This window comes from Paramisgurnus dabryanus, chromosome 23, assembly GCF_030506205.2.
Source record: "Paramisgurnus dabryanus chromosome 23, PD_genome_1.1, whole genome shotgun sequence".
NCBI classification, from domain to species: domain Eukaryota; kingdom Metazoa; phylum Chordata; class Actinopteri; order Cypriniformes; family Cobitidae; genus Paramisgurnus; species Paramisgurnus dabryanus.
This window is the reverse complement of record NC_133359.1, coordinates 22,834,016-22,860,539: the sequence shown is the minus strand read 5'-3', so window position 1 is coordinate 22,860,539 and position 26,524 is coordinate 22,834,016. Positions and strand designations below refer to the sequence as shown.

Genomic DNA, 26,524 nt, shown 5'->3' with positions numbered 1-26,524 from the left:
CTGGGTGTTTGTTTTTTATTGTGTGTTGGTTGTTGGGTGGTGGTCATGTCTGTGCATTTCTTTTCTAGAAGTATAAGGGTGTGTCTCAAGATACGACTGTCCAGTATATTTAGAAAAGAGTCATACTTCCTTTTATTTTTACAGCTGTATGACACTATGTAATTGCCTGCTTTCTTACCACCACACCCTACAGAAGGTTGAATGGTCAGTTTTGTATTTATTAATTTTTTATGGATTGTTGTTATTATATTACTGTACGACAAATATTTTTTATAAAATAATTGTAATGAATGCATTAAAATGACATATTTAGCATTTCTCTTTTCAAAATATGTTTGTATTTAAAAAAAAGTTTGTATTTAATACCTACTCTTGAATAGGGTGTGTGTGTGATTTTAATTTATTTGGTGAATGTGTGGGGATGTGGTAGGTTTGGTCATGTTTATCTGGTGTAAACTCAAATAGCAGATGCTTGCTCTCTCATAGATGTCTGTGACAGTCATAGTTTTGTCTGCCAGGGGGCGCGTGACGGCTCACAAATACAAATAATCCATTAGGTTTCATTCATTACCTTTACCTACGGGTTTTCTATATTGGCTACATTAAAAATACGTGTCGCTAAAATATTTGATGTCATAATTATTTTGACATGATAAACTAATTGAAAACCGCGTCAGCAATCTGTTTAGCCAGTCATAATGATTGTAATTTTTTCATTTCAACAGTCATGTATTTAACCTGAGGCAAATAATCTGAGACACAGTTAAAACGAGACAATGAATAAAATAATAAATAATTAAAAATATGAAATAGCACACTATTTTGTAAGTTAATGTCGACTTCCGCATTTTAAGCCACGCCCACTTTAGAACGCTCCATTCATACTGACGGTGATTCTATGTAATTCTTCCATTTCTGTGAGTGAAGCCGCAGCACGATGGCCACGAATCCAACAAGAGCATCAGGACAACCGGGCAAAATAAAGAAAGACGAGTCGCTACTTGGAAAACTTGGAGGAACGTTAGTTCGGAAAAAGAAGATCAAAGAAGGTAATTTCTCCTGATATAGAAAATAATATAAAAGACGACCGTATGACATCATGTCATGTTTGATTATTTTTATATCGCTGTCCATGGTGCTGCACTGGATCAATATATAATAGATTTATTGAAAGTCCGTCTTATATGTGAGATATCGAAAACATTTATAACATTTATGTAAATATAAATACACATCTATAAAGTGAGCTTCATAACGGTCGTGACTACCTAGCATCATATAGTATAACTTAATGAGCTGACGGGACAGAAATAGACACGTGAGGCACTCGAGGAATTTATTCAGATAAGACTAAAACAGATTTTCCATTCTGTGTGGTAGCTGTTTGTCCCTTAGCAAAGTTTTAAGGGTCTGTACTTGTTATCCTGTGCTATTTTAGATGAAACTCACCCCTTCTCCAGTCTTCATCTGTGTAAACAGCTGTTCATTTACAAGTGTGTGGTGTGTGTGTGTGTGTGTCATTCCATTCTTTTGTGTCTGTTAGAGGAACAGAGACATGGGCTTGGTTTTAGTTGTTCTGTACTGTTATAAACTTTAGACGGTGACACCGGAGTGGCTTTTGTTGACCCTGTTGTTTTCAAGCAAACTCCTATTTAAGTTTTTACATTACTTGGTGCTGCAGAATTTTTTTTTCTCTCTCTTTGACACCTGAAGAAATAAGACACTTTCAGACAATTATAATTAAAAGCACATACAGTTATATTAAGCCCCCAGTCTTGTTATTATTTAACCCTAACCAGTGACAGAACTGGATTTTTTATGGGGTGGCCAATAATCCATAATAGAAAACAATGTGTACTACCATGTAACAAAAAAGCATGAATCTCATTGATGGCTGATTAGGCCTACTTCACATTATCACACATTAGATAAATATTCCTAACTGCATGCATTACTACACTCTAAAATAAATGGTGCTAATAGCACTAAAAGCTTGTAATCATAGGGGAACCATTTTTAGTGCTATACAGCACCTGTATAGCACCTATGAATAACCATAGGGGGTGATATAGCACCACTTATGGTTCTACAGAGACCTACACTTCTACACAGGTGCTATATGGTAGTTAAAATGGTTCCCTATATGATTAGGAGCCAGTGAACTCCTTTTAGTGCTATTTAGCACCATTTGTCTTTAGAGTGTAGATATAAACATAATGTAAGGGTGAATTTTAAATCTTTCCTCTGATTTAATGTCTGTAGATGAAGCAAAATATCTAATGTTGTTGTATATTTATGCATTTGCATTACCATTTACATAACTGCAGTAACTTTTGTAAAAATTGTTCAGAAAATCTAATCACAATGGACCATGATAAACCTTACCCTGCTGCTGAAAATATAAAACAATATAAACCATTGAAGAAATTCTAATGGTTTCCATTAAAATACCATAAGGAAGCATTAACTTTTACCATTTAAACCACTACAAAATGTATTGTGTAGTGTGTTTTGGGACATATTCCAGTAGGATTTAATGGTCCCACCAACACAACCCAACACATACCAGTAGAGACGCACAGAGGCCATTATATTTTCCATTACAACCAATTCCCATTAAAACCATTTAATCCAATAGAATTTCTCTGATGGTTTCTATTGTTTTTTTAGCAGGGTAAGCTTACTTCAAATAGCAGAGCTCAACACAAATGTTTGTTTGTTTTTTGGCAAAAAGTTATTCAAGTAAATATGGATTTACATTTTTTACGAAGTTACAGAAGTTAGTCAGTCAGGAGCAGTGAGTGATTTTCTTTTCTTTTGTTTTTTAATTAAGACAGAGACTTCAAGATGATAGGCGTATGATAGGCTTTGTTTGTTTAATACATACAGTAACCAATTGTTTGCTATGGTGAACACTTAGCACATTTGTCCGTAAATAGATGCCAACATTAACTCATTTAAGCTCTTGTACGCTCGCTATCGGTGGAATGCTCATTCCGGAATGCTCAGGAGTCCGGTCCAACTTAGCGGCGTTCATACATTAGCCTAAAGATCACTTAAAGACGCCGTTGGGTTCGTTTTAAAAACCAGTGCAAGCAGAAAAAGAACAGGCTAATCTTAGACTCAGTCCACAGAAAGACATTTAGCCTACTATAGCAGACACTTACAGCCTACGCTGAAATCATGTAGTATTAGCAATGTACGTTGGTATTCTCTTAATATTTGTTTTGAACAATGTGATGCGCTGCCGCCCGTAGAAATAAACGGGGATTAACGGGAAATTAATTAATGGAGGAAGTGAAAGTAAGGCATTAAGTTTGGGGTGTCCCGATATATGTCAGGTGGGTCAAATGCCACCACGGAAATCCCTCTGTCTCCGCAATTGACCCTAACCCTAATGCAGGGCTATTCAAATTTTACCCTGGAGGGCCGGAGGCACTGCATAGTTTAGCTCCAACCCTGATCAAACACACCTGAGCAAGCTAATCAAGGTCTTCATGATCACTAGAAAATCACAGGTGGTTCAGTTTGATTAGGGTTTGAGCTAAACTATGCAGTGCTCCGGCCCTACAGGGTAAGATTTGAATAGCCCTGCCTTAATGTATCTACAGTACAGTACATACTCAGAAATAAAGTTTGTAATCGTATTGGGAGGTAGCCTGTGATGACACTGTTTTCAAAAACACCAAAGCTCAAAATTTATCACATGACTAGACAGAGCAGACATTCTCATTTACAAAGATACATGGATTGTAAAAATCCATTGAGGATTTAATTATGATATTTTTAATAATAGAAATCAGAGCGAAAAGTTAAATGTCAATGGAAGGTGTGTGACCGAAAATGCTGCTTATTCACATGTTTTTGCTTATAACTTTCTCATTTTATCAAATATTTGCATGAAATTTTAACAGAAGGTAGAATTTGTTAGTTCTTTCAAATTAAATCATGAACATTCACTCTTTTAGTCGGAATGGGCATCGGACCCATGGTAACCATGGTGTTTAGAACGATGCCTGCAGTGGACGTTCTGACAGGACGTTCACTGTAGTCTATTACCAGAAACGTAATATTCAGATTTCCGCTATTTATTTAAATACATTCTTCTCCATAGATGTAAATTACCATGTTTCAGTACAAAGATAAAATATATATATTTTTGTCCACCTACCCTAGTGTCCAGAGTTTAGTTGAAGCACACCGACCGGTTGAAAGATACACACATTTTTAAACAGTTGCTGTGAACTAAAAACACCTCCGGGTTGAAAGCATAGACTGTAAAAAAAAATGGACGACACAACGTCGCCTGCCACCATTGTAATGATTTGAAGCCAAAAATGTCCGACTATGGTCGCCGCCATGTTACGTATTAAAACGTCAGTTTGGAGCCAAGGCATGCGCAGAAGGAATCGTCCGTGGAGCCAGAGGCAGAGCCGCGGTATCAAACTTCTGCCCAAACGCCCGCGCGACCAATTCAACCACGCCAATCATAACGTCACGACCCGTTTCTATTGCATCAAATTACAAGCTAAAATGAAACTTACCACAGTAATGAACATTGGAACATATATCAGCGTGATAACAACTACTTGAAAGGACCAAAACCATCTTTCGGAAACTTTTATTGGAACTGTAAATAATTTTTTCATTCGTTTGAATGGAGAGGGGGGGTTTTATGACTTGTACTGCAGCCGGCCATCAGGGGGCGATCAAAGAGCCAGAGGCTTCACTTTTCAAGGCTTATGAAGCACACCCCGGTTGAAAGCTCAAAATATCAAACGCTTCCGGTGGTCAGACTTGACGTATTTATTGTCGTATTTAGTGAAAACATACTACAACCATGCGACGAGGACTGGTTATTGCATGAGACCCATTGTAAAAGTCCTGCGGGGCGGAAACAGATTTTATGTCTAGTGCTACGTACACACCAAATGTGGGGCATCGCGTTACTCGCTCTAGATTACTTGCGGGATTTAACTTTGTGCAAATTTTTCACTTGAGTTGAATATTTTCTACTTGGGAGAAGGCGCGTTTAAGGCTAATAGCGCGTGTTTTCGTTGCAAACACACCGCTCATATCGCGTCATTTGCATCGCCCCACACGAGGACACGTCTGATCACGTCTTTGCGTTGACTTTGTATGTAATCTGGGGTGGTGATGGCGCAGTGAATAAGACACTCGCCTTTGGTGTGAGAGACCCGGGTTCGAATCCACTGTGACACACCATGTGTCCCTGAGCAAGACACTTAACCCCTAGTTGCTCCAGAGGCGTGCAACCTCTGACATATATAGCAATTGTAAGTCGCTTTGGATAAAAGCGTCAGCTAAATGAATAAGTAAGAATAAGTAAGTAATCTACTCGCGCAAAACGTTGAACTCGCATCTGGTGTGAACCCACAGTAAGAATTTTGACGCGCGTGCCTGCGATGTCCGATCAGAATCCGAAAAGTATGCATGTAAATGCGTTAACCGTAGTATTTTCTCAATTGGATGCAAAAGTTCCACGCACATGCGTGGAATAACTGCTTAAGTTTTCATCTTATATTTACCACTTATTTACGTATCACATGATTGTCATTGTCACAGAAATATGCGATAGCAAGCCAATGGCAACACGCATTGTTAAGGTAATGGGGTCACTGTAAATTCTGTGGCGTTCATGTGTAGGTCTACTTAAGTAACATTAGGTAAAGCAATACAATAGCGTCATGTCTTTCAAAAAGTGTTTTTTTCTTTGACTAAATCTAAAAACGTCTTAAGAACAACTTTCTCCAACTCAACTTTGACTTTGTACATTTATCCAGAGATAAAGCGTGAACACGACGAGATATGCTGTGCGCCGCGTTGCCAAGTCCTCTGCTTTTTTGCAAACTTCAGATTTGGACTACTGTTTAAACTGTTTCAGCAAGTTGATTTTTTTCTGCGGGATAAAGATGAAAGGGTTCCATTCATTAATTATTGGTATTTGGGCTGTAAATAGTCATTGGGATGCTTAAGGGCTCGTTTTGAATGTCTTTTTTAATATGCAAGTCTGGCAACCCTGTGCGTTTGTGCAGACGTTTGGTTCGGATTATATCGAGAAAAAAAATGACATTTTTTAATCAGATTGCAATGTTGCAAAACATGTAAACTGTATTGTCATAACATGCAAACGGATTAAATTCAGTAGGACTGACAACATTTTGTGCATGTAAACACAGCTGTATCAGACACTTGTAGTTTAGGAATAAACAAATCATGTATGAATATGATATTTTGACAATGACATTACTAATGGTAAACAGTTTTCTGTGTCCAGAGTAAATCATCATACAGTAAAAAGATGAATGCACATTTAAAATGTACCCTGAAATTGACATATGGGCTAGTTTATATATATATATATATATATATATATATATATATATATATATATATATATATATATATATATATATATATATATATATATATATATATATATATATCCAGATTTAGAAGGTGTCCATCATCAGAATTTTTATATATATATATATATATATATATATATATATATATATATATATATATTGGCTTCAAGGGCTTTTTAAAAATTCTGATGATGGACACCTTCTAAATCTGGATTTTGTGAGAATCACCCATATGTTTTGGGTGAATTGGTCCATGTAGCTTTGGTCTGTTTTATTAGTGAAGAATGAGGTCAGTCAGAGGACATTTATTGGCTCTGTATAAAGAGCAGTTTATTTTCTGCCGGAGCCTGCGACAGTTATCATTACTGACAGCTCAACCACAACTTTATCATTCATGTTCTGCAAAAGCCATATCAGAAAATACCCAGAAATATTAAAAGGAAGTGTGTGTGTGCGTGTGTGTCAGGATGTTGGGCCGGCACATGTTGATGTCTGTGTGTGAGATACTGAATAATTACTTATTGCTTACTTAAACTTGTTGAGTGTCGCACGTTCACCAAGACTTAAACTTCTCAAGAGAACCGACTCAAGTAAGTCTGACATTTGTTTTTGAAGTTAAGCATCAATGTTGTGCGCTGTGTTGTGTCAGTGTGCATTGAAATAGTTTTGACTACATGTCATATCAGAAAGCATTTATTTATTATCTAGAACGTGCAACAATATGCCAGTACACTGGACATTATTCACAAATATTTTTCCATAAATATTTCAAATATGTGACCCTGTCTGTGAAATCAGGCTAAAGTCTGATAATCTAATGATGAGATTAGCAGCATAATTTTTTTATTTCACAATCTTTAGTAAGATGATTGTAGAAAACAGTAAAGTTCAATGACTTTAGTAACTTTAGTAATCGTATTTAATAGATTAATTTGACTCCATAATGTATTGCTCTTATGAAACAAGACAACCGTAAAATGATTAAAGAGGCCAATTTTTAATAAGTAGTCATAATTTATTACGAATAATAATCTAAATAAACAATCAGTCCAGTTGTTTGACTTTTTCTGTAACAAAACTGAGAATAAACCGAATCAAATGTTAAATGGGATCAGTGGGAGACCGTGTTTAACTTCCTATAATGTGACATCTAAACTAAGTGTTACTCATCCCGCGTCTCTCATTTCTCACTCCAGTATCTCAGAGCTCCCAGAAATAAACGTGGTTATATATAAGATCAGTCTCATTCTCTCTGACCGGACCGAGTCTGTATTTTTATCTGCTTTGTAATAAATAACTTTCCCCAGGCGCACTGCAGTACACCCACTGTTGAGCTCACACCAAACACAGCACAACCGTATTGATTTCTGGTGAAGGGTTTTGTCTGATGTCATGTTGCGGTTGTGCTTTTTTATTTTAAACCTCAGTGCCTGACTGGCAGCTTTTTACTCGTTTCTGAGAATAAGCCATGCAAAGCTTTTATATTTTCACGAGAAAGACAAATGAACTGCATAAATCACACAAAACTGTTTTAAAGGGACATTACACTTTTTTTGAAAATATGCTCATTTCCCATATGCTCCTCTAGAGTTAAGCATTTGATTTTTACCATTTTGAAATCCATTCAGCTGATCTCCGGGTCTGGTTACTTTTAAAAGCAGGGGACTATTTTCGGGCAGTGCGTAATATCACTACGCCTGCTGCAGCCATGTTAAATCAGCAAAGTCTTTGATTATTACGCCAGAATGAGAGTATAGTTCCTAACCATATCTGCCTAAAAAAATCACAACTTTTAATTTTCTGTGGGTCTTAGACTTAGTACACGATGTACTACAGAAGAGTCAAGTTTTAAATAGGAAAAATATTGAAACTTTTTGGTTATTTTTTTGCGCAATGCTAATGGTCTAATCAGATTCAATGGATTGTGCTAAGCTATGGTAAAAGTGCTAGCGCCAGAACCGGAGATCAGCTGAATGGATTCCAAAATGGTAAAAATAAAAAGTTTAACTTTAGGAGAGCTGGAAAATGAGAATATTTCGAAACAAAGTGGAATGTCCCTTAAAAAAACATTTATATTGTATACATTTATTTAGATTTAATGTAAATATGTATATATTTATAGATGTATGTGTGTATTAATGTATACATTATAATTACACACACAAATATATTATGCAAACACAAACTTTTATTTTGTATGCGATTTATCTTTTGACAGCCCTACCATAGCACAAAGAAATATATAAAAAAATATTCACATATATAGTATTATTTTATTCCTAACATGCAAGTGAATGGTGCCCCTGATCTGCATTGTTACAAACATTCTTCAAAATATCTGTCGAACAGATGTAAGATTTGTGCATATAAAGAAAATTAATATAAAGATTTCTTATGTTAATGAAAATGTGCATATCAAATCCATCATGGCAGAAGCTTAATATTTAAAATAACATGATTTAAAACTTACTGTAGGCTGGCAGTTGTCTTAAGTCTTTGGACTTTTTTAGTCTCGGGGGTGTTTTGTTCACTTTAAATAGAATGTAAAATATGTAATTTAAGTGTAGGAGTAGCATATTTTGAGTCTTGCCGTTTAGGCTATTTTTGTGCTGATTTTGTTACGCAGACCTGGAAACCTGGTTAAATTGGATGTTGTTATTGTCCAGTCGTACCTGTTGTCTCTGATCAAGTAGATCAGTAGTGTCACGGAGCCGGATCTTGATCCTCTGGTCTCAGTGAAACAGGAGCAGTGAGGGTGGGGGGTTTAAAAGAGACAGAAATAACACGTGATGACGCCTAGGGGTCGATGCTGTAGCCGCACTGGCGGCCCCTCATAAACACACACACACGACTGTAAGACTCAACGCAGATACGATACTGGGATCCAGTACTGTTTGACTGGACATGGCTGGACTGCTGTGTGGAACGAAGAAACGAAAACAAGGTAGAGTTTATAGCAGCACACATACAGCACATGTTTTATATGGTTTCTGTTCATTTTTATTGCATTTCTTTTTTAGCAAATACATATGTAGTATTTAAATCATAAGAATTGATGTACAATTGTACAAAGTATATGTAATATATATTAAAGTTTTTATGGTGTAGCTCTTTATAGTGTAGGTTTCCTATAGACTTGGTCTGTACTTTTTACATGGACTCAACTGTAATTGTGAGATACACGAGTCCCTAAGGAGAAGTGCCAATTATGATAAACAGCAGGGCTGTTATCGCACAGGAAATGCAGATTGAGCGCCAGATGCCTGCAGACGCATACTGTAATACTGCGCAGATCTGCAGGGTGGATGAAAAACTGTGAATGTTAAAGTGTCCCTCTGGACCAGAAATGTTTGTCTCAGCTAAATAAGGACTGATTATGGTTGTGCTAAGCATGGAGTGACTGAGCTGATTTCTCTTAGTCCCCTTTTTCAGGGTTTGAAGACTTTAAACTCAAATGAGAGATATAAAAATGTTTTATTCTACATGAGCCAATTGTGATGGCTGTCATATTGGATCACATGACCAGCCGAAAAACTATCGCTAAAACACTTGCTTGTGCAAGTGGTATTTATTTCTACAAACTTGAAATGTGTCGCATTGCGTGCATTTGGCAAATGCTTTCATCCAAAGTGACTTACAGTGCATTCAAGATATACATTTTATATGTGTATATTCCCTTGCAATCAAACCCATGGCTTTTGCGTTGCTAACGCAATGCTCTACCTATTGAGCTACGATCCAGGTTTGGATTAAACCACTACTCACAACTCTCATCTTTACTGATGAGAATAACTGATCATGTGTGACTGTTCTAAGATCAGCATGTTTCACACCAGGTTTCAATATATACAGAGTAAAACATCAAGTCATTTTGCATTAATGTATGAATGCAATCTATTTTTATATTTGCATATATGTCTGTTAGTTTGGGTGTGGTAAAGTGAGAACTTTATCTGATGTAATCAGTTCTGCTTAGATGTGAACCCTGGTGTCTGTGTTTCTGTTTGGAAGGAAGTGAAATTTCAGATCATCAGATCATTGGTCTAATTATAAATTAACTTATTATGGTGGAGAGAGAGAAAGAGAGAGAGAGAGAGAGAGAGAGAGAGACCAGACATGATGGTATTGATTTAGCAATAACACAGAGTCATGTGAAATTAGCTGTTCTGTCAATTACAAATCTTTAATTATTTTGATCAGGTTGAGGATGTAGTGGGGAAAATAAGTATTTGATACATCAGCATTTTATCAGTAAGGGGATTTCTAAGTGGGCTATTGACACAAAATGTCCACCAGATGTAGACATCAAGCCAAATATTGAATTCATACATCAGAACATTTAAGTATACAAGTTGGGTCATAATAAATAAAGTGAAATGACACAGGGAATAAGTATTGAACACATGAAGAGAATAAGGTGCAAAATGGCATAGAAGGCCAGGAGATCACCTGAAATCTGTCAGTATTGAGAGAGAAACCCTGCGCCTATCAGTACTAATTGATATCAGCTGTTTTAGTCCTAATTGATGGCATATAAGGCTTCTAATTACCCAGGATGCTACTTTGTAGGTTTGAGCAAAAATGTGCCATTTTTGGGTGTGTCCTTTAAAATGCAAATGAGCTGATGAAATGCAAACACTGATCACCATAATGGTATTTGTTGAAATTAAAACTCAGTTGTGCTGTCAATTATTTTTTCTCTCTCTGTACTAAATGGCAGTGCCGTGGTTGGATAGCGTTGATTAAGGGGCGGTATTATTATAGTAGGATCCTTTTCTGACATCACAAGGGGAGCCAAATTTCAGTGACCTATTTTTCCACATACTTGCAGATAATGGTTAAAGTTACTGGGTTGATCTTTTTCACATTTTCTAGGTTGATAAAAGCACTGGGGACACAATTATAGAACTTAAACATGGAAAAAGTCAGATTTGCATGATATGTCTCCTTTAAAGCTTTAATGTCTCTTTTAGAGGGCAGTTGCTAGCAAGTTGCCATGGGACTTCAGACTTTTCTGTTGACTTTAAAGCAACACTATGTAGTTTTTTTTTTACCTTTAAGTAATGTCTTTAAAATTATTTCAGTGATAGAACAACTTTTAACTGGACAAATTGTACTGTTGCTGCAACCTGAGCAGCCTCCTAGCTGCTACAAGCACACTCTGAAAGTTGCGGTGGAGGGTAGGAAACACAGCTCCGCCCCTCCCCCTGCCTGCAGAAGAGTGTCTGATACCAGGCACTGTTGCACTTTTCAACCACATGGGGGAGCTGCAAGTAAATTTTACATGGAAACTACATAGTGTTGCTTTAAAGGGATAGTGCACCCAAAAATGAAAATTCCGTCATCATTTACCTAATCTCGTGTTGTTACAAACCTGTATGAGTTTTTTATGTTTTTTTTATAGAAAAAACAAAAGCAGATATTTTGATAAATGATGGAAAGCACACAGCTGCCGTAACCATTGACTTCCATAGTAGGAAAACAAATTTTATGGAAGTATTGTGATAATGTAGATATTATATTTATCAAAATATCTTATTTTTTGTTCATCAGAAAAATTAAATTCAAACAGCTTTAAAACAACATGATGACAGAATTTTTATTAAACGGCATCATGCATAAAGATCTTAAAAACAATGCAGCATGGGCACAATTCCCAACAAAGATACATCCACAGAGTATGTCCTTATCAGGGAACTTGTTTTTAAATGTGTTTGATAAAGTTGAAAGAGCTTTCGGAAGCTTGGTAATGACGTTGATGTCAAGAGACCCTGGTGTAGTTTGCTTGTAGCTAAGATTAGCTTTAAAAACGCATTTAGACTTCAAAATTCATAAAAGTTGTATTTATCTGTGAATATTATCTTGTTGGACAAAACATGTAAGTGTCTTAAACTTTTGTTAAACACAGAGCTTATTTTTTGCTATAATCCAAAAGTCTATGGGAAAATGAATAGGCTTTTAGGTGAAGGAACCAGTGTCCTACTATCTTCCGTGTAGGCTTACAAAAATGCATCATCTCTGCGTGCACTATATGGGGTGGTTTCCCAGACAGGGTTTATCCTAGTCCCAGACTAAAATGCGTGTTTGAGCTGCCTTAATTTAAAAACAACTTGCACTGAGATATCTTAACATGTATCAGTGCCATTGTTTAGTCACCAGAATTGTTTTTTGTAAGGTTTGTTTGTAAAAAACTACTTAAATGTCCTAATATATCTAAGGCCTAGTCCTGGATTAATCTAAACCTTGTCCAGGAAACCGCCCCTATAGGTTTTGTAGTAAAATCAGTTTTGCTATAATATTGTTTCTGTTGTTTGTCTCTTTAGTGAGTGATCTTCAGGAAGAGGGCAAGAATGCTATCAATGCTCCTCTCCTTCATGCCGGTTATGAGATTCTCCCAGAGGACACACTGCTTGGTAACATATCGATTCCTCTCAAATCATCCATTAAAAATCTAATTTATGATCTTTATCCTCCTTACCACTAGATGTCAGCGCTCAGGTCTTGTTCATTTTTCAGTTATTTGTCTTAAGGGCCGGTCACATTAAACTTTTCATTACATTGACTTCCATTCATACGCATGGAAATTAGTCAGCTAAAAAAATGCAAGCTTGTGCGATGATAGGTTTGTTTGAGATGCGTCTTGTCTCACCTGAAATTTATATGAGAGCAGGCGGCTGCAGTGAGGGGAGGAGCGAAAATCCAGAAAGTCCAGTCGACCACAACGTAGAAAAGGCTAATTAGTAAATGGTGCGATGTATACATTTTACTGTGCGTTCACACCAGACGCAGAAGAGGTGGCAAAAATGTGCTATTCGCTTGTAGTTAGACCCTTGAACATTTAGAATTTACTCGCTTCATTCGTGCCTGAAAGTCACGTGTGAAATTCTAGTAATTCGAGACATTCACGGGTAAATTCACCTCATGGGAAGGGCTTCTGCCAGGCCGGCAGATCCAACCTTACACCCACTATTTTCTAAGCAAATGTTCAAATAGGCACTATGTTTACTAATCGACTGCAGATTTTAATATTTCCATATATTCTCGCCTAAACTAATCTTAAACTTTGTGTCCTGATAATACTGAGAAACGGCTATTCTGTCGATTTACTTATTAGGACATTGCGTACATATATAGCTCAAATTGAGTAAACTTACCAGATTGTTCAACCTCCTCAGCGTGTCTTTTCCCATCATGCTTTTCATCAATGCAGTCTGAGGACAGCAACTAGTCCCGACTGCGGTTTTGACAAGCCCACCTACCTGTCGCAAGTTTTTGGGCACACGTTAGCATAACATCAGAGAATGTATGACGTATCTCGGACACTTTTCTAGCCAGCCTGCATGGCCCTGTCCCAAGTGGCGCACTTCATACTTATGGACATACTCAGAGTCCACACTTTGATGACATCATGTAGTACAGACCTTAGGGACCCTTGACGTGAGTCCACTAGTGCGCATCAGAGTTCGAGCATCATGCTGGAAATAGGAAAAGAAGTGGCCCATCAGTGTGAAATCCTCCCTTCCGTTGCCTGATTCGTCTGATTGCTCTTCCGCAAGGAAGGTTTGGTAAAGTGCGTGAAATTTGCTACAGTGCAGGCTTTGCCAAAGACCACATCAAGGGTTCAAAGGGGGCGCTGATGAGCACACTTCATTGCGTAAAAATGACAGATGGGAAACCTTATGGACTCATAGACTAATGCTGAGTTCAGACTGCATGAACTAGTCGGGTCACAGATCTTTTCACACTGCGTGACTATCTGGGGTAGTGTTCAGGTGCTGCCGTTTTCAGACTGGATGATGGATTGGCGACGGGGTTTCACACTGCATGACTTTACCATAGGAAGAATCACCGACAACTTTGTCCCGGTCCGCAAACTACGTCTCAAAACCAAACGCATGCAAGAAGTGACATGAAGGAAACTACACGAGGTCACGCGTGCGAGACCGGAGTTCTCACATGACACTGGGATTAATAATTAAAAATGGTAGCAAGCAAGAAGCTTGCCATACATATCGCATGTGCGCTCAATTGCAGCAGAAAGAAGAAAAAGAAATAAAGATTATGAAGGAGGAAATGGTTGGGGAGACTCCTCCCCGAACTTCCAGCTGCCCTATATGTTGCTCTCTCATTGGCTGTAGGTCATTGCCGATTTTTTTTTTAGTCAAAACACATTTCACACGGCATGATTTGGAATCGCCGACAAGTTCAGATATCTAGCATGCCAGATATCTCACGGGTGTCGGCCACTCGTCGGCGATTCTCTCAGATTGCGTCCTTGATAATTCACACTGTGTGATTGTTAATCGCATATGCAAGCAGCGATTTGCCTGTGATTTTGCCCATTTGTCGGCGATTTCTCAAAACCCTTCGGCGTGTCAAAATCAGGGCTAAAATTGTGCAGTCTGAACTCGGCATAAACGAGCACATGCAATTTAAGGCCATGAGACAGAAAGTCCACATGAAGTGCCCCATTGGGACAGGGCCCATCTTGCAGCGATCACCTGTGATCGATTCTGCACAGAATAAGTTCATCTCAACCGATCCTGATATTTCGCAGGTCGCTGCGTAATAAAGTTCAAGTCTGGTGAACTGCGAATTCGTATTACATGGAGCGTACAAAATGACCAGTAAAAAAACGGTATGTCACTGCGTGACCTTTCTCTCTACTTAAAAGCACAAATGGATCAAGCCAAAGATCTGCTTTCAGGTAAAGGGGCATTTACTACAAAAGGCCGTAGTTCACTGAAATATATGAATGCAATATTTCCCAGCTTGTGAGTGAACTATGGCTTTGTGTAGTAAATTCTGCTCCATCTGAAAGCAGGTGATGGTGATTTACTACTAATCACAGAACTGGCTTTACTGAAGAGATGTGCTTCACAATCCCATGCGATTCATTGTGCAGCCCTACATCAAACCCACACATATCATTGCCAACGTTTCTCAATATGTGCTCATATTCACAAAAAGACCAAAGTATGCAATCAAATGTCAATATTATATTAATTCAAACATTTCTGGTTAAGTTTTTATAAGACAAAATGATTGTCTGCATCAACTTTATACAGTACCACTGCCTGTTATCGGTTGTTTCTCTTGTGTCTACTAAAATAATTTAAGGGATTAAACATCTGAGACAAGTGAGACGAGATTAGTACAACTGAGAATAGCATTGAGTCTGAGCTATTTTTTGCAAGCAAACATTGTTTCTCCAGGGAGTCTCAGAGTAAATCTTTGGTTGTGTGTCTTGTGTTGGGTTACTTCTCATTTCCTTACGTCTCTTACTAACTTGGTCTCTGAGTCAGAACTGAACAAATTTATCAACACCCTAGAGGGTGACAGAGAATAATCCAACATGATCATCATTAAACAAAGTCTGTATGTATGGACATATATTGTTTCTGTGTTTAAGAATAATTTTTCCTTATCTTCTCTATTTGTAAAGAGGAAAATGCAGAGAGAATAATTTTGGATCCCAATTCCAAAGAGGACATCAACTTTAAAGATCTGCAGAAGGTAATAAACTAATCAGATTTCTTTTGATTGTAAATCTGAGGATTATTTTGGCACATACTAACATCTCACAATAAGGAGCAGATTGTAAGTGATTAATAAAGACTGCTACAGTAAATTTTGTCAGTGTTTGGTGCCCTCTATAGCTCGGTCTGTGCTATTACTGCAGGTAAATGGAGTTTAAAGGGATAGTTTACCCAAAATTATGTAATCGTTTACTCACTCTCATGTTGTTACAAACCCATATACAGTTTTTCGTTCTGATGAACACGAAGGAAGATATTTTGAGGAATGTTTGTAAACAAACCATTTGTGGACCCCATTGACTTCCATAGTAGGAAAAAAGAATACTATTTTTATTGGTAGACTGAGTAATTTAAAGCTAAAGTAGCTTTAATTCACTTAAACCATATTAAAAACCATGAAGCAGTACTCTCTCTCTAATCTCAAAGCATGCAGTACCCTTGTTTGCCACTAGGTGTCCCCAAGCACAATGGCGAAGCTCCTATGATACTCAAGTACATTTTTTTTAAGTATCTATAAGTGTTTTTCTTTGAGAAAATTTTACTTCACTACATTAAAAAGAATAGTATCATACTTTTTATTCCACTACATTTCATTACATTTAATTTACTGTAATACCTAATTACATAAAAAAGTCTAGTGTTTTTTTTTTTTACTTTTACTTAAAGGGGTCATATAATGTTGCTAGAAATTACACATTTTTGTGTATTTGGAGTAATTCAATGTGTTTATACGTTCCGAAAAGGCCAGCTATCCAGTGTGTTGTGATTGGCCAAAGACCTCAAGCCCCTTACCATATTTAAAATATTAGCTCCCAAAGTACAGCGTCTCCACAACATGGTGGCAGTGGCAACAGCGAGAATAAAACAATCCATCCAGAAAAGCGTGATGTTTTTTGTGATTGTTGCGTGCAAAAGTCCTTGATCTTGCTGCACATTTTCTTAATAAATTTGATGTAATATGCGGGATATTTATGCAATTTTATGCGATGAAATTGCGGGAACTTGCAAAAACTGTGAACTTGCAAAAACTGTTTGCAGCTTTTGATTGATGTTTACGTTGCGTAATTACGTCACTTCCTAACATTTCCATGGCAACAGGGGACATGGCTGCACATGTTTTAAGTAAATGCAAAATTTTTCAACTTTCTGCTAAGATATGACTTTTTGCTAGCCTGGCTCCGCCCTCCTACGTGCTTCCGCTTAATTTTTATTTCGCTTCAGTACTGCGTCTGGGAGTGCTCTGTAGAGTTTCATTTTCTCCTGCAAAAATCTGAAGGTCCAATCAGCGAACAGAGGGGGGTGGTTAAGAACGATGACGTTGACGTCGTGCGTCAGTTTGAGTTGTAGTTCAGTAATGGTAGCGGAAAAAGACGTGAGAAAAGCTATTCGGGCCGTTGTTGCAAAACTGGCGAATATACAGAAGTTAAAGCCGGAGCAAGAACCAGGTTTGCTAAGTTTTGTCGTTCTGATTATTCTGACTTTTTGTTTCCGGTTTCAGTGCATGATATACGTCACGACCACATGTTAGCGATCGCCTATGGCAGATCCTGAGTGACTCTGGGCAGATCCAATAGTTTTAAACTTCAACAGAGAACCCTCCTTAACGGAAGTAACGCTTTGCAATGGAGCGTGGCCAGACTCTCTGTACAAACAAAATGAATGTACGAGAGTCTGGTTGGACCAGGCTAACTTTTTGCTTTAAAACTATGCATCCCCACTTATTTTGCTAGCAGAAATCTGCAATTTATTCGGCGAAAGTGCGGCGTATTTAAAAAATGTGGCCCGCATAAATATGCAGAGTTTGGCTGATTATGCATTGAATCATGCGATCGCATAATCAAGTTTTTCTGGAGGGATTGATAAAATGTACTCTTTTCTTTGCGTATACATGGGTGGTGTTGTGCAAATGTAGGGTTGTGTTTGAAGGAGGCATTTTAATATTTATTATTTTGTTTTGGGGTTTGAGACTTTAATCTTTGCGACTTTACGGATCTTCTATATGCACAAACAGCTTTTAACATCCCAAAGACAAAAGAAAACATGAAATTGCGCCATACTGTATGATAATTGCATCAATTACATTTTTAAAGGTGCAGTGTGTAACTTTTAGAAGAATCTCTTGACAGAAATGCAATATAATATATTATCAGTGGTGTATAAAGACCTTACATAATAAACTGTATTTTATTACCTTAGAATGAGCCGTTTTTATCCACATACTCCTTACATGGAAGTCGCCATTTTGCACCGCTATTTTTCTACAGTAGCCCTAAACGGACAAACCTTTTTACAGAGCACATTTCATCACCATGTTCTCTCATATGACAACATGTTTGTCTTGTGTCAGGCATTGTAGCTTCTCTCTGTGTTTCAAAAGGGAGGATGAGCCTAGGTTGCAATGCGCAATTTCCTCCGCTAAATGCTGCTAAAATCTACACACTGCACCTTTAAGTAAAAGTTAGAAAGTACAAGATTTTTATGTTCTCAAGTATTAAATGTAAAACAAACTTGTATTTATGAAGTAAGTAGTATAATATTATTCTTTGAAAAAAATACTTCATTACTGTCGACCTCTGCTAATAAATACCTTAATTATGACTAATCGTATTAATAACAAACCTCATATTCTGTGATAAATCTTCCTCTCAGGTTCTCATTGATTGGATCAACAGTGAATTAGAGGAAGAAAGGATCATTGTGAAGGATCTTGAGGAAGATCTGTATGATGGACAGGTGTTACAAAAACTATTTGGTAAGACAAGAAACTTTTCATTTAGATAAACGAAAGGTTTTTAGTGTGACCCTATGCGTGTGTATTTGTATGTGTGTGTGCGTGATCCTATTAAGCCTTTTGTGTTCTCCTCTAGAGAAGCTGTCGGGTAATAAACTAAACGTTGCTGAAGTGACTCAGTCCGAGATCGGACAGAAGCAGAAACTTCAGACGGTTCTTGAAGCTGTAAATGGAGTTCTCAGACCGCTGGAGTGGAACACGGAGTGGAGCGTCGACTGTGAGCATCAAACACCTTTCAGATCTCTTTTATCAACAATACCATCAACCCAGACTGTGTGCTTCGGTAGAAACCCATCAAGGAATAAGGAAACATGTCTTGTTATATTTCTTCAGCCATTCATTCTAAGAATCTGGTGTCCATCATGTATCTGCTGCTGGCACTGGCCATCTACTACACAGCTCCCATCCGCATACCTGAGCATGTGTCCGTCCAGGTGATTGTGGTGAAGGTAAGAGTGCTTTATTAAACCGAAATTAGATGTTGAATGTTACATATAAATGTTTACAGATTCATGTTATGTCTTTTTGTAGAAAAAAGAGGGAATCCTGCAGACGTCTCATGTCACCAAACAACTCACAACGTCCAGTACAGAGTAAGTCCTGTTAATAGTACAGACCACTCCACTAGATGGCGACATTGACTAGTGGAATTAAAAATGGTTAGGAACTGCACTAAATTATTTTGGCTGCATCAGATGACACTGAATCTTTGTCTTCTCTGTTTTGACAGAATGATGGTCGGAAGGACAGGTATGATTTATTTTTTACACCTGCAGTGACTCCATATATCTTGTCAATAAATAATGTTAAAAACCACTTAACTGGGTTTGCAGTCTTTTAGTTTATGTAATGTAAATGTCTCTAAATTAAAACTACTTTTTATTGTTGTTGATTTGCAGAGCGGGATGCATTTGACACGTTACTGGATCATGCACCTGACAAACTGAATGTAGTAAAAACGGTAAGATGTGATTCCAGATTCACAACTAAGATTAAAGGGGTGAATTATATTGAATGTTCTGCGGTTTATTCCTGCAGTCACTGATCACATTTGTGAATAAACATTTGAACAAACTCAATCTGGAGGTGACTGAACTGGAATCACAGGTATGAACAACACCTGTACAGTGCGCCATATGAGATCTGTACAGTGCGCCATATCACTACTTTACAGTATTCTAATCAGCATCATGAGCACAGTGTTGTTATTTCTTAACTGTGTGTGTTTGTGTACAGTTTGCAGATGGAGTTTATCTGGTGTTGTTAATGGGATTGTTGGAGAATTACTTTGTGCCGCTGTTTAACTTCTACCTTACGCCAGAAAGCTTTGAACAAAAGGTGAGTGGCATGAGGTCTGTTGAGGTCTGATGTGTACTGATGTGATCTGATGTATACTGTTGTGATCTGATGAGGTCTGATGTATACTGTTGTGGGCTGATGTGATCAGATGAGGTCTGATGTGATCTGATGAGGTCTTGTGTGATCTGTTGTGATCTGATGAGTTCTGATGTATACTGTTGTGGTCTGATGTATACTGTTGTGGATCCAAGGAGGTCTGATGTGATCTGATGAGGTCTGATGTATACTGTTGTGATCTGATGTGATCCAATAAGGTCTGATGTGATCTGATGAGGTCTGATGTGATATATTGAGGTCTAATGTATACTGGTGTGATCTGATGAGGTCTTGTGTGATCTGATGAGGTCTGATGTATACTGTTGTAATCTGATGAGTTCTGATGTATACTGTTGTGGTCTGATGTGATTCAATGAGGTCTGATGTGATCTGATGAGGTCTTGTGTGATCTGATTAGGTCTGATGTGATCTGATGACGTCGGATGTGTATTGCTGTGATCTGATTAGGTCTGATGTGATCTGATGAGGTCTGATGTGTACTGTTGTGATCTGATGAGTTTGGGTGTATACTGTTGCGGTCTGATGTAATCCAAGGAGGTCTGATGTGATCTGATGAGGTCTTGTGTGATCTGATGTGTTCTGATGAGGTCTGATGTATACTGTTGTGTTCTAATGAGTTCTGATGTACACTGTTGTGGTCTGATGTGATCTGATGAGGTCTTGTGTGATCTGAAGAGGTCTGATGTGTATTGCTGTGGTCTGATGTGGTGTGATGAGGTCTGATGTGTACTGATGAGGTCTTATGTGTACTGTTTTGATATATTGAGGTCTGTTGTGATCTGATTAGGTCTGTTGTATACTGTTGTGGTCTGATGTGATCTGATGAGGTCGGATGTGTATTGCTGTGATCTGATTAGGTCTGATGTGATCTGATGAGGTCTGATGTGTACTGTTGTGATCTGATGAGTTTGGGTGTATACTGTTGCGGTCTGATGTAATCCAAGGAGGTCTGATGTGATCTGATGAGGTCTTGTGTGATCTGATGTGTTCTGATGAAGTCTGATGTATACTGTTGTGTTCTGATGAGTTCTGATGTATACTGTTGTGGTCTGATGTGATCTGATGAGGTCTTGTGTGATCTGAAGAGGTCTGATGTGTATTGCTGTGGTCTGATGTGGTGTGATGAGGTCTGATGTGTACTGATGAGGTCTTATGTGTACTGTTGTGATATATTGAGGTCTGTTGTGATCTGATTAGGTCTGTTGCAGTGGTGTAGTCTACGTGATACGCAGGTATACGCCGTATACCCACTAGAAATGGTCAAGGATTTCCGTATACCCACTAAAAATAGCGCGAGGATGCGTAACAGCATGGTTTTGTGTCATATTTTTAAACTTTTAGTCATAATGTAGATGTGATGCACTGATCATTAGCATGCTACACTTGCCACTTTAGCGGGTTGAAATACATATTAGGCTATATACTTCCTGCCGAACTGCGCGATCCGATCGGCGTATGAATTTCTATGAAATCAAATGACTATAGTGACGCGAAAGTGACTGGGGAGCAGACTGGTGTGACGCCACAGGGAAGTGACAGCAAAGCACCGCGAGAGAGACTCCAGTTATCACATGGAGAAATCTGCTTTGAATCGCTCTCGCGGTACTTTGACATCACCAAGAGGTCTGCTTAGCGCCAAATGAAGTCGAACCTGCAGTGTAGCTGCTCACGCGACACTGAGAAGTGAACGAGTGAAGCAGTGCTGCAACATAAAATCCATAGAGCTTAAAACGCACATGTGAGTACAACATTTAAATCATCAGTCCCGTTTATTACTTTATCTGGAGGTAAGGCTCCAAATGCAATAAAATAAGCCCGTGATAATATCCTGATGGTTTTTAGCTGCCTTCAGTTCCTCTGCATGTTTGCTTGTGCTTAACATTGTTAAACTTTCCTTCTCTGTTTTCATTTATATATCTGCGTTCAAGATGTATATGATCTTAAACTTCTGTGAGGAAATTCATGTCTGCGTTGATGTTCAGTTTAGACTTGCAAATTTTAGGCTACAGGAGGGTCTTGTAATAATAATTAAGTATAAGCCTATTTTCATTTTTAGACAATGCTTATATTATATGCAAAAAAATAAGCTTTAATATCAATGACTATGCAAATTATAGTTAATTCATGGTCATCATAAATGTGTATTAATTAAAAACATATAGTTGTAAGATAATATCTATTGAAAGAGTGAATATTTTTTTCTCCTTCAATGCATGTGTTTGCCACGGATTGAAGATTGTAAACAGTTTATTTAATTTTAATTAACAGTTAAGTAACTTTTGTTCCTGAGTTAGATGTTGATTAACTCTAAACCAGTCTAAAAATCAGTCCAGTTTCCCAAGCTGTAAACCCATTGGCTGTTAAAGTCTTTTTTTTTTCTTATAATAAACTGACATGTTGATAACACATTCAGTTTATGTGTTTATGAGTACACTTTCAGAATGCTCTTAGTTACATGAATATCTTTACTGTATGCTTCTGTGAGTGTGGTGGTGCTTATGAGGTGTCGCGCTAGGACGAGTGAGCATAAGGATGAGAGGGAAAAATCACAGTATACTCACTACAAAAATCTAGACTACACCACTGGTCTGTTGTATACTGTTGTGGTCTGATGTGTACTAATGTGATCTACAGTATTGATGTCTGCTGCGATCTGAAGAAGTCTGATGTGTACTGATGTAATCTGTTGATGTCTGTGTGGTCTTATGAGGTCTGATGTGTATTGCTGTGGTCTGATGTGTACTGATGTGGTCTGATGTAATGTGAGGGCTATTGGGTTCTGGGCTATAACATGTATAATGTGGTCAGATGATTTGTTCTGTTGTATATAAGGTGAAATAAAGTCTTATAAAGTCTTATAAGCTCCACTGAAATCTAATGTGGTCTGATGAAGTTTGATGTGCTCTGAGAAAGTCAAAAGGAGTCTTAATATGGAGTCTGAGTCTTTTGTATACCAGTAATTCCTATGGGGTTAAACTCTTGACTGTTATCACTCTTGTTTACAATTACTAGTTTTTTTTTTTTTTTTTTTTTGCTAAAAAAGTTAATTATGGATAAAACTTTAAAAATGCGAGAGAGATTCAAGGAATTCTGTGTTTCTGTTTTACAGGTCCATAACGTGACGTTTGCTTTTGAGCTCATGCAGGACGGTGGATTACAGAAACCCAAAGCAAGACCAGAAGGTACCAGACAAATCAAAAAAAGAACCTACTAGTGTTGTGCCGATAGACGATAGTATCGTGTATCGACGATCGTCCGACATATCGCCAATGGCAGGCTTTCATGGCGATAGTCATGACGATAGTTGGCGAATGGTTGTTATTATTATCATCATCATAGTTTTGCATGAGGGTTTGTGCTTCACTTTACGGTAAGAGCTTGTAGAGAGAGAGTTCCTTCTTGCACGCAGATGGACTTAATGCGCGCGTCTCGGACTCGTTCTAGCACCTAAATCCAGCGCGTGGATGAGCAGCTACGCTTCCCTCTGTCTCACATGCACGCGCTCTCGCTTCTGTCCGAAGTCTAAACATAAACTAAAGTAGTAATCCTTATGTATTTGTGCGGTTTAATGCGTTTCATGAGAGCTGAGGCAAACTATTCCTTTTGTTTAAAATATAACCTGCTGCATATTGGCGCCACTCTCGCGTACGTGCAGAGAGCTGCGCTCTGTCTGAACTTGAAGTCAGATAACGTTAGTAATCCTGTTTATGATATGCTTTTCAAGGAGTTTTAGCAATACATCCCTCGTGTTTAAAATATGATCGTGTTCCGCTGGACCAGTGTGTTTAAAAAGGCACCTCTGAGAGCACCACTGCTTGACACGTGTAACCTTCTGCAACAGCACTAAACAAATGCATTTAATATTTTTTATGTGCGCTGCGTGTGTCTGCGCAGGTGCATGTTTTTACAGTCATTAAATAATCGTGTTAAAAAATCAGGATTATGATTTTTCCCATAATTGAGCAGCTATCTCTGACATTTCCTTGCACTAGAGAGGTTGTTAGCGCGCAGAGGGTTAAAACCAGCGCGTGTCCTGTTCTCGCTCTCTGGCACGCAAAGAGCGTCTGGCTTTAATGACGCGCTCAGATTAATGCCATTAGTTTTAAGAAAGATGCATTCATGACGGTGTTGCTCTTGATCTTTTTTCCACCAATCAAGTCTTGTCATAAATGAACAAATAAATAAATGAGTAAACTACTGCCCCGCCCCCCGATACTATCGTGTATCGCCGATCTCACAGGCTGACGATAGGACGATCTCAAAATGGGGCATATCGCCCAACACTAGAACCTACACATTCTAATATTTCAACATATCATCTTATGGGGCAGTTTCCAGGACAAGGTTTATATTAATCCAGGACTAGGCCTTAGTTTTATAAGGACATGTTAGTAGTTTTTACAAACAATCCCTACAAAAAAAATACTGGTACAATATCCAAACAGTATCCTGAAACAAAACAAATGGTACTGATGTATGTTAAGATATGTCAGTACAAGGTGTTTATAAATTTTAGTCTGTGACTGGGATAAGCCCTGTCCAGGAAACCGCGGCCGCCCCCATAATCTGTCAATCTTACAACCACAGCAGAGACCTCTTGAAATTGCAACTGTACAGCATTACCCAGATTATACACTAGAGGGTGGTGCTGTATAACAGTATTTCTAATATACTGTACATTACACTTTACTGTACATCCAATCCACTATAAATCTTGTATTCCCTTAAAAATAATATTTAAAGATATGTATTTATCTGTCTATTCTAACAGTGATTGTTTGATCTTCTCTGTGTTTTGTAGATGTGGTGAACTTGAACCTAAAGTCCACACTCAGGGTTCTTTACAATCTGTTCACAAACTACAAGAACTCAGATTAACAATAATAGACTTTATATTAAGCAATCTAAGAAATCTTGTCTTTTGCCTCAGTGTCATCTGCGCTTACACACATCCCGACTGCTTTTTGTATGTAGGAATGAAATATTTTGTATAAACTGGCTTTTTATTCCCAAACTCGAATGTATTTATCTGTAACAACGTGGCTTATTTATGAATGTAATTTTTGCTTGTTTGACTTGCACAAATAAGACCTTTTGTTGCTTTAAACAATATACAGAAATAACTGTCCTGAATTATTTCAACACCTGTTGATTATGTTCAAACTGTGCGTTCACACCAGACGCGGTAGAGGCAGCAAGCGCAGGTGATTTACATGTTAAGTCAATGCAAAGACACGATTAGGCATCCTGCGGCGCGAAGATTTTTTCGCATGTTGAAAAATCTGAAGTTCGCTGGATTTCAGTGCCACGTTAACCAATCAGGACCTTGCTGTAGTAGGGACGTGATTACAAGAAGTGAACGTGAATGTCTGGAATGACTAGAATTCCAAGTGCGGCTTTTACAAGCGAATGAAGCGAGTAAACTCAAAATGTTCAAGTGTCCAACTATACGCGATTAGCGTGTTTTTGCCGCCTCTACCGCGGCTGGTGTGAATGCACCATTATAAATGCTGTAATTATTATTGCAAATAAATGTTGCACATTTGACTGAATTCTTTAAATAGTTAATCGTTTGTCTATTAAAATGACTGAATGTGGTTTTTGATCGAGCGTTGCGGCCTCACGCCTTCAGAAACAGAATTATTCATGCTGTAAAACCCCAATCCACATAAATATTTTACCCATGCCTGCTTATATTCCAGATGCTGGATTTATGAATTAATTTGTGGGTTGTTTCTTTATGATATAATCACATACTGTATATATTTAGAGGCATTTGATAAAACAAACATCAATATGTCTATTGCTTATCTTAGGTATTATTAAGCCATGTCATACTCTGTGCTACACTTTTTGGGAAAAGTGAGCTGTTACTTTTCTAATTGATCAGATTTTTATCAGACAGGTGACAAAGCCGTAAACAAAAGCTTAGATAAAAAGATCCAAATCTAAGTACCAGAACATTTTGGGCGTACCCACCAGGTGTGCCACACATCTTGTAAAGCAAAGCCAAAGCATTCACCTCTGGTGGCTGGCTGCAGGTCATCATAATCCTCCGCCCAAGCCAAAACGTCTCGATCGCCCTCCAGTGACTGGTCCCAGTATAGGTCATAAACCCAGCCTCCCCCATGGTATTCAATGGGACTTGAGAGCAACTAAACCATTTAATTAGTGATGCACCGATGTATCGGCCGCCGATATTTATCGGCCGATTTTAGATGAATTTGAAACCATCGGCATATCGGCAATAGCACGAGAAAGGCCGATACCGATTGTTTATTAATTAAATGCATAAAGAAATTCATTATATGTAAAAAAAAATTGAGTTAATGTTGTTAATAAAATTAATTCTGAATAGCAAAAACCACCTTTGAAGGTTGTCATGCTGT

General features: G+C 38.0%; 1 protein-coding gene across 2 annotated transcripts; it reads left to right on the top strand.

Moving 5' to 3' along the window:
• The first annotated feature begins 10 nt into the window (after positions 1-10).
• parvb (parvin, beta) lies at positions 11-25,687 on the top strand. 2 transcript variants are annotated; one of them, XM_073813300.1, is made up of 14 exons: positions 11-204; positions 928-1,049; positions 12,713-12,802; positions 15,835-15,905; positions 18,578-18,680; positions 18,796-18,936; positions 19,053-19,168; positions 19,251-19,312; positions 19,450-19,469; positions 19,619-19,680; positions 19,758-19,826; positions 19,956-20,057; positions 23,245-23,317; positions 24,937-25,687. In XM_073813300.1, the coding sequence occupies exons 1-14, from the start codon at positions 149-151 to the stop codon at positions 25,011-25,013; spliced, it is 1,164 nt and encodes a 387-aa protein (XP_073669401.1). In that variant the 5' UTR covers positions 11-148; the 3' UTR covers positions 25,014-25,687. The 2 variants fall into 2 exon arrangements, with proteins under 2 accessions (XP_073669401.1, XP_073669402.1); XM_073813301.1 differs by lacking the exons at positions 11-204; positions 928-1,049 and adding an exon at positions 9,177-9,333.
• The last annotated feature ends 837 nt before the right edge of the window (positions 25,688-26,524 follow it).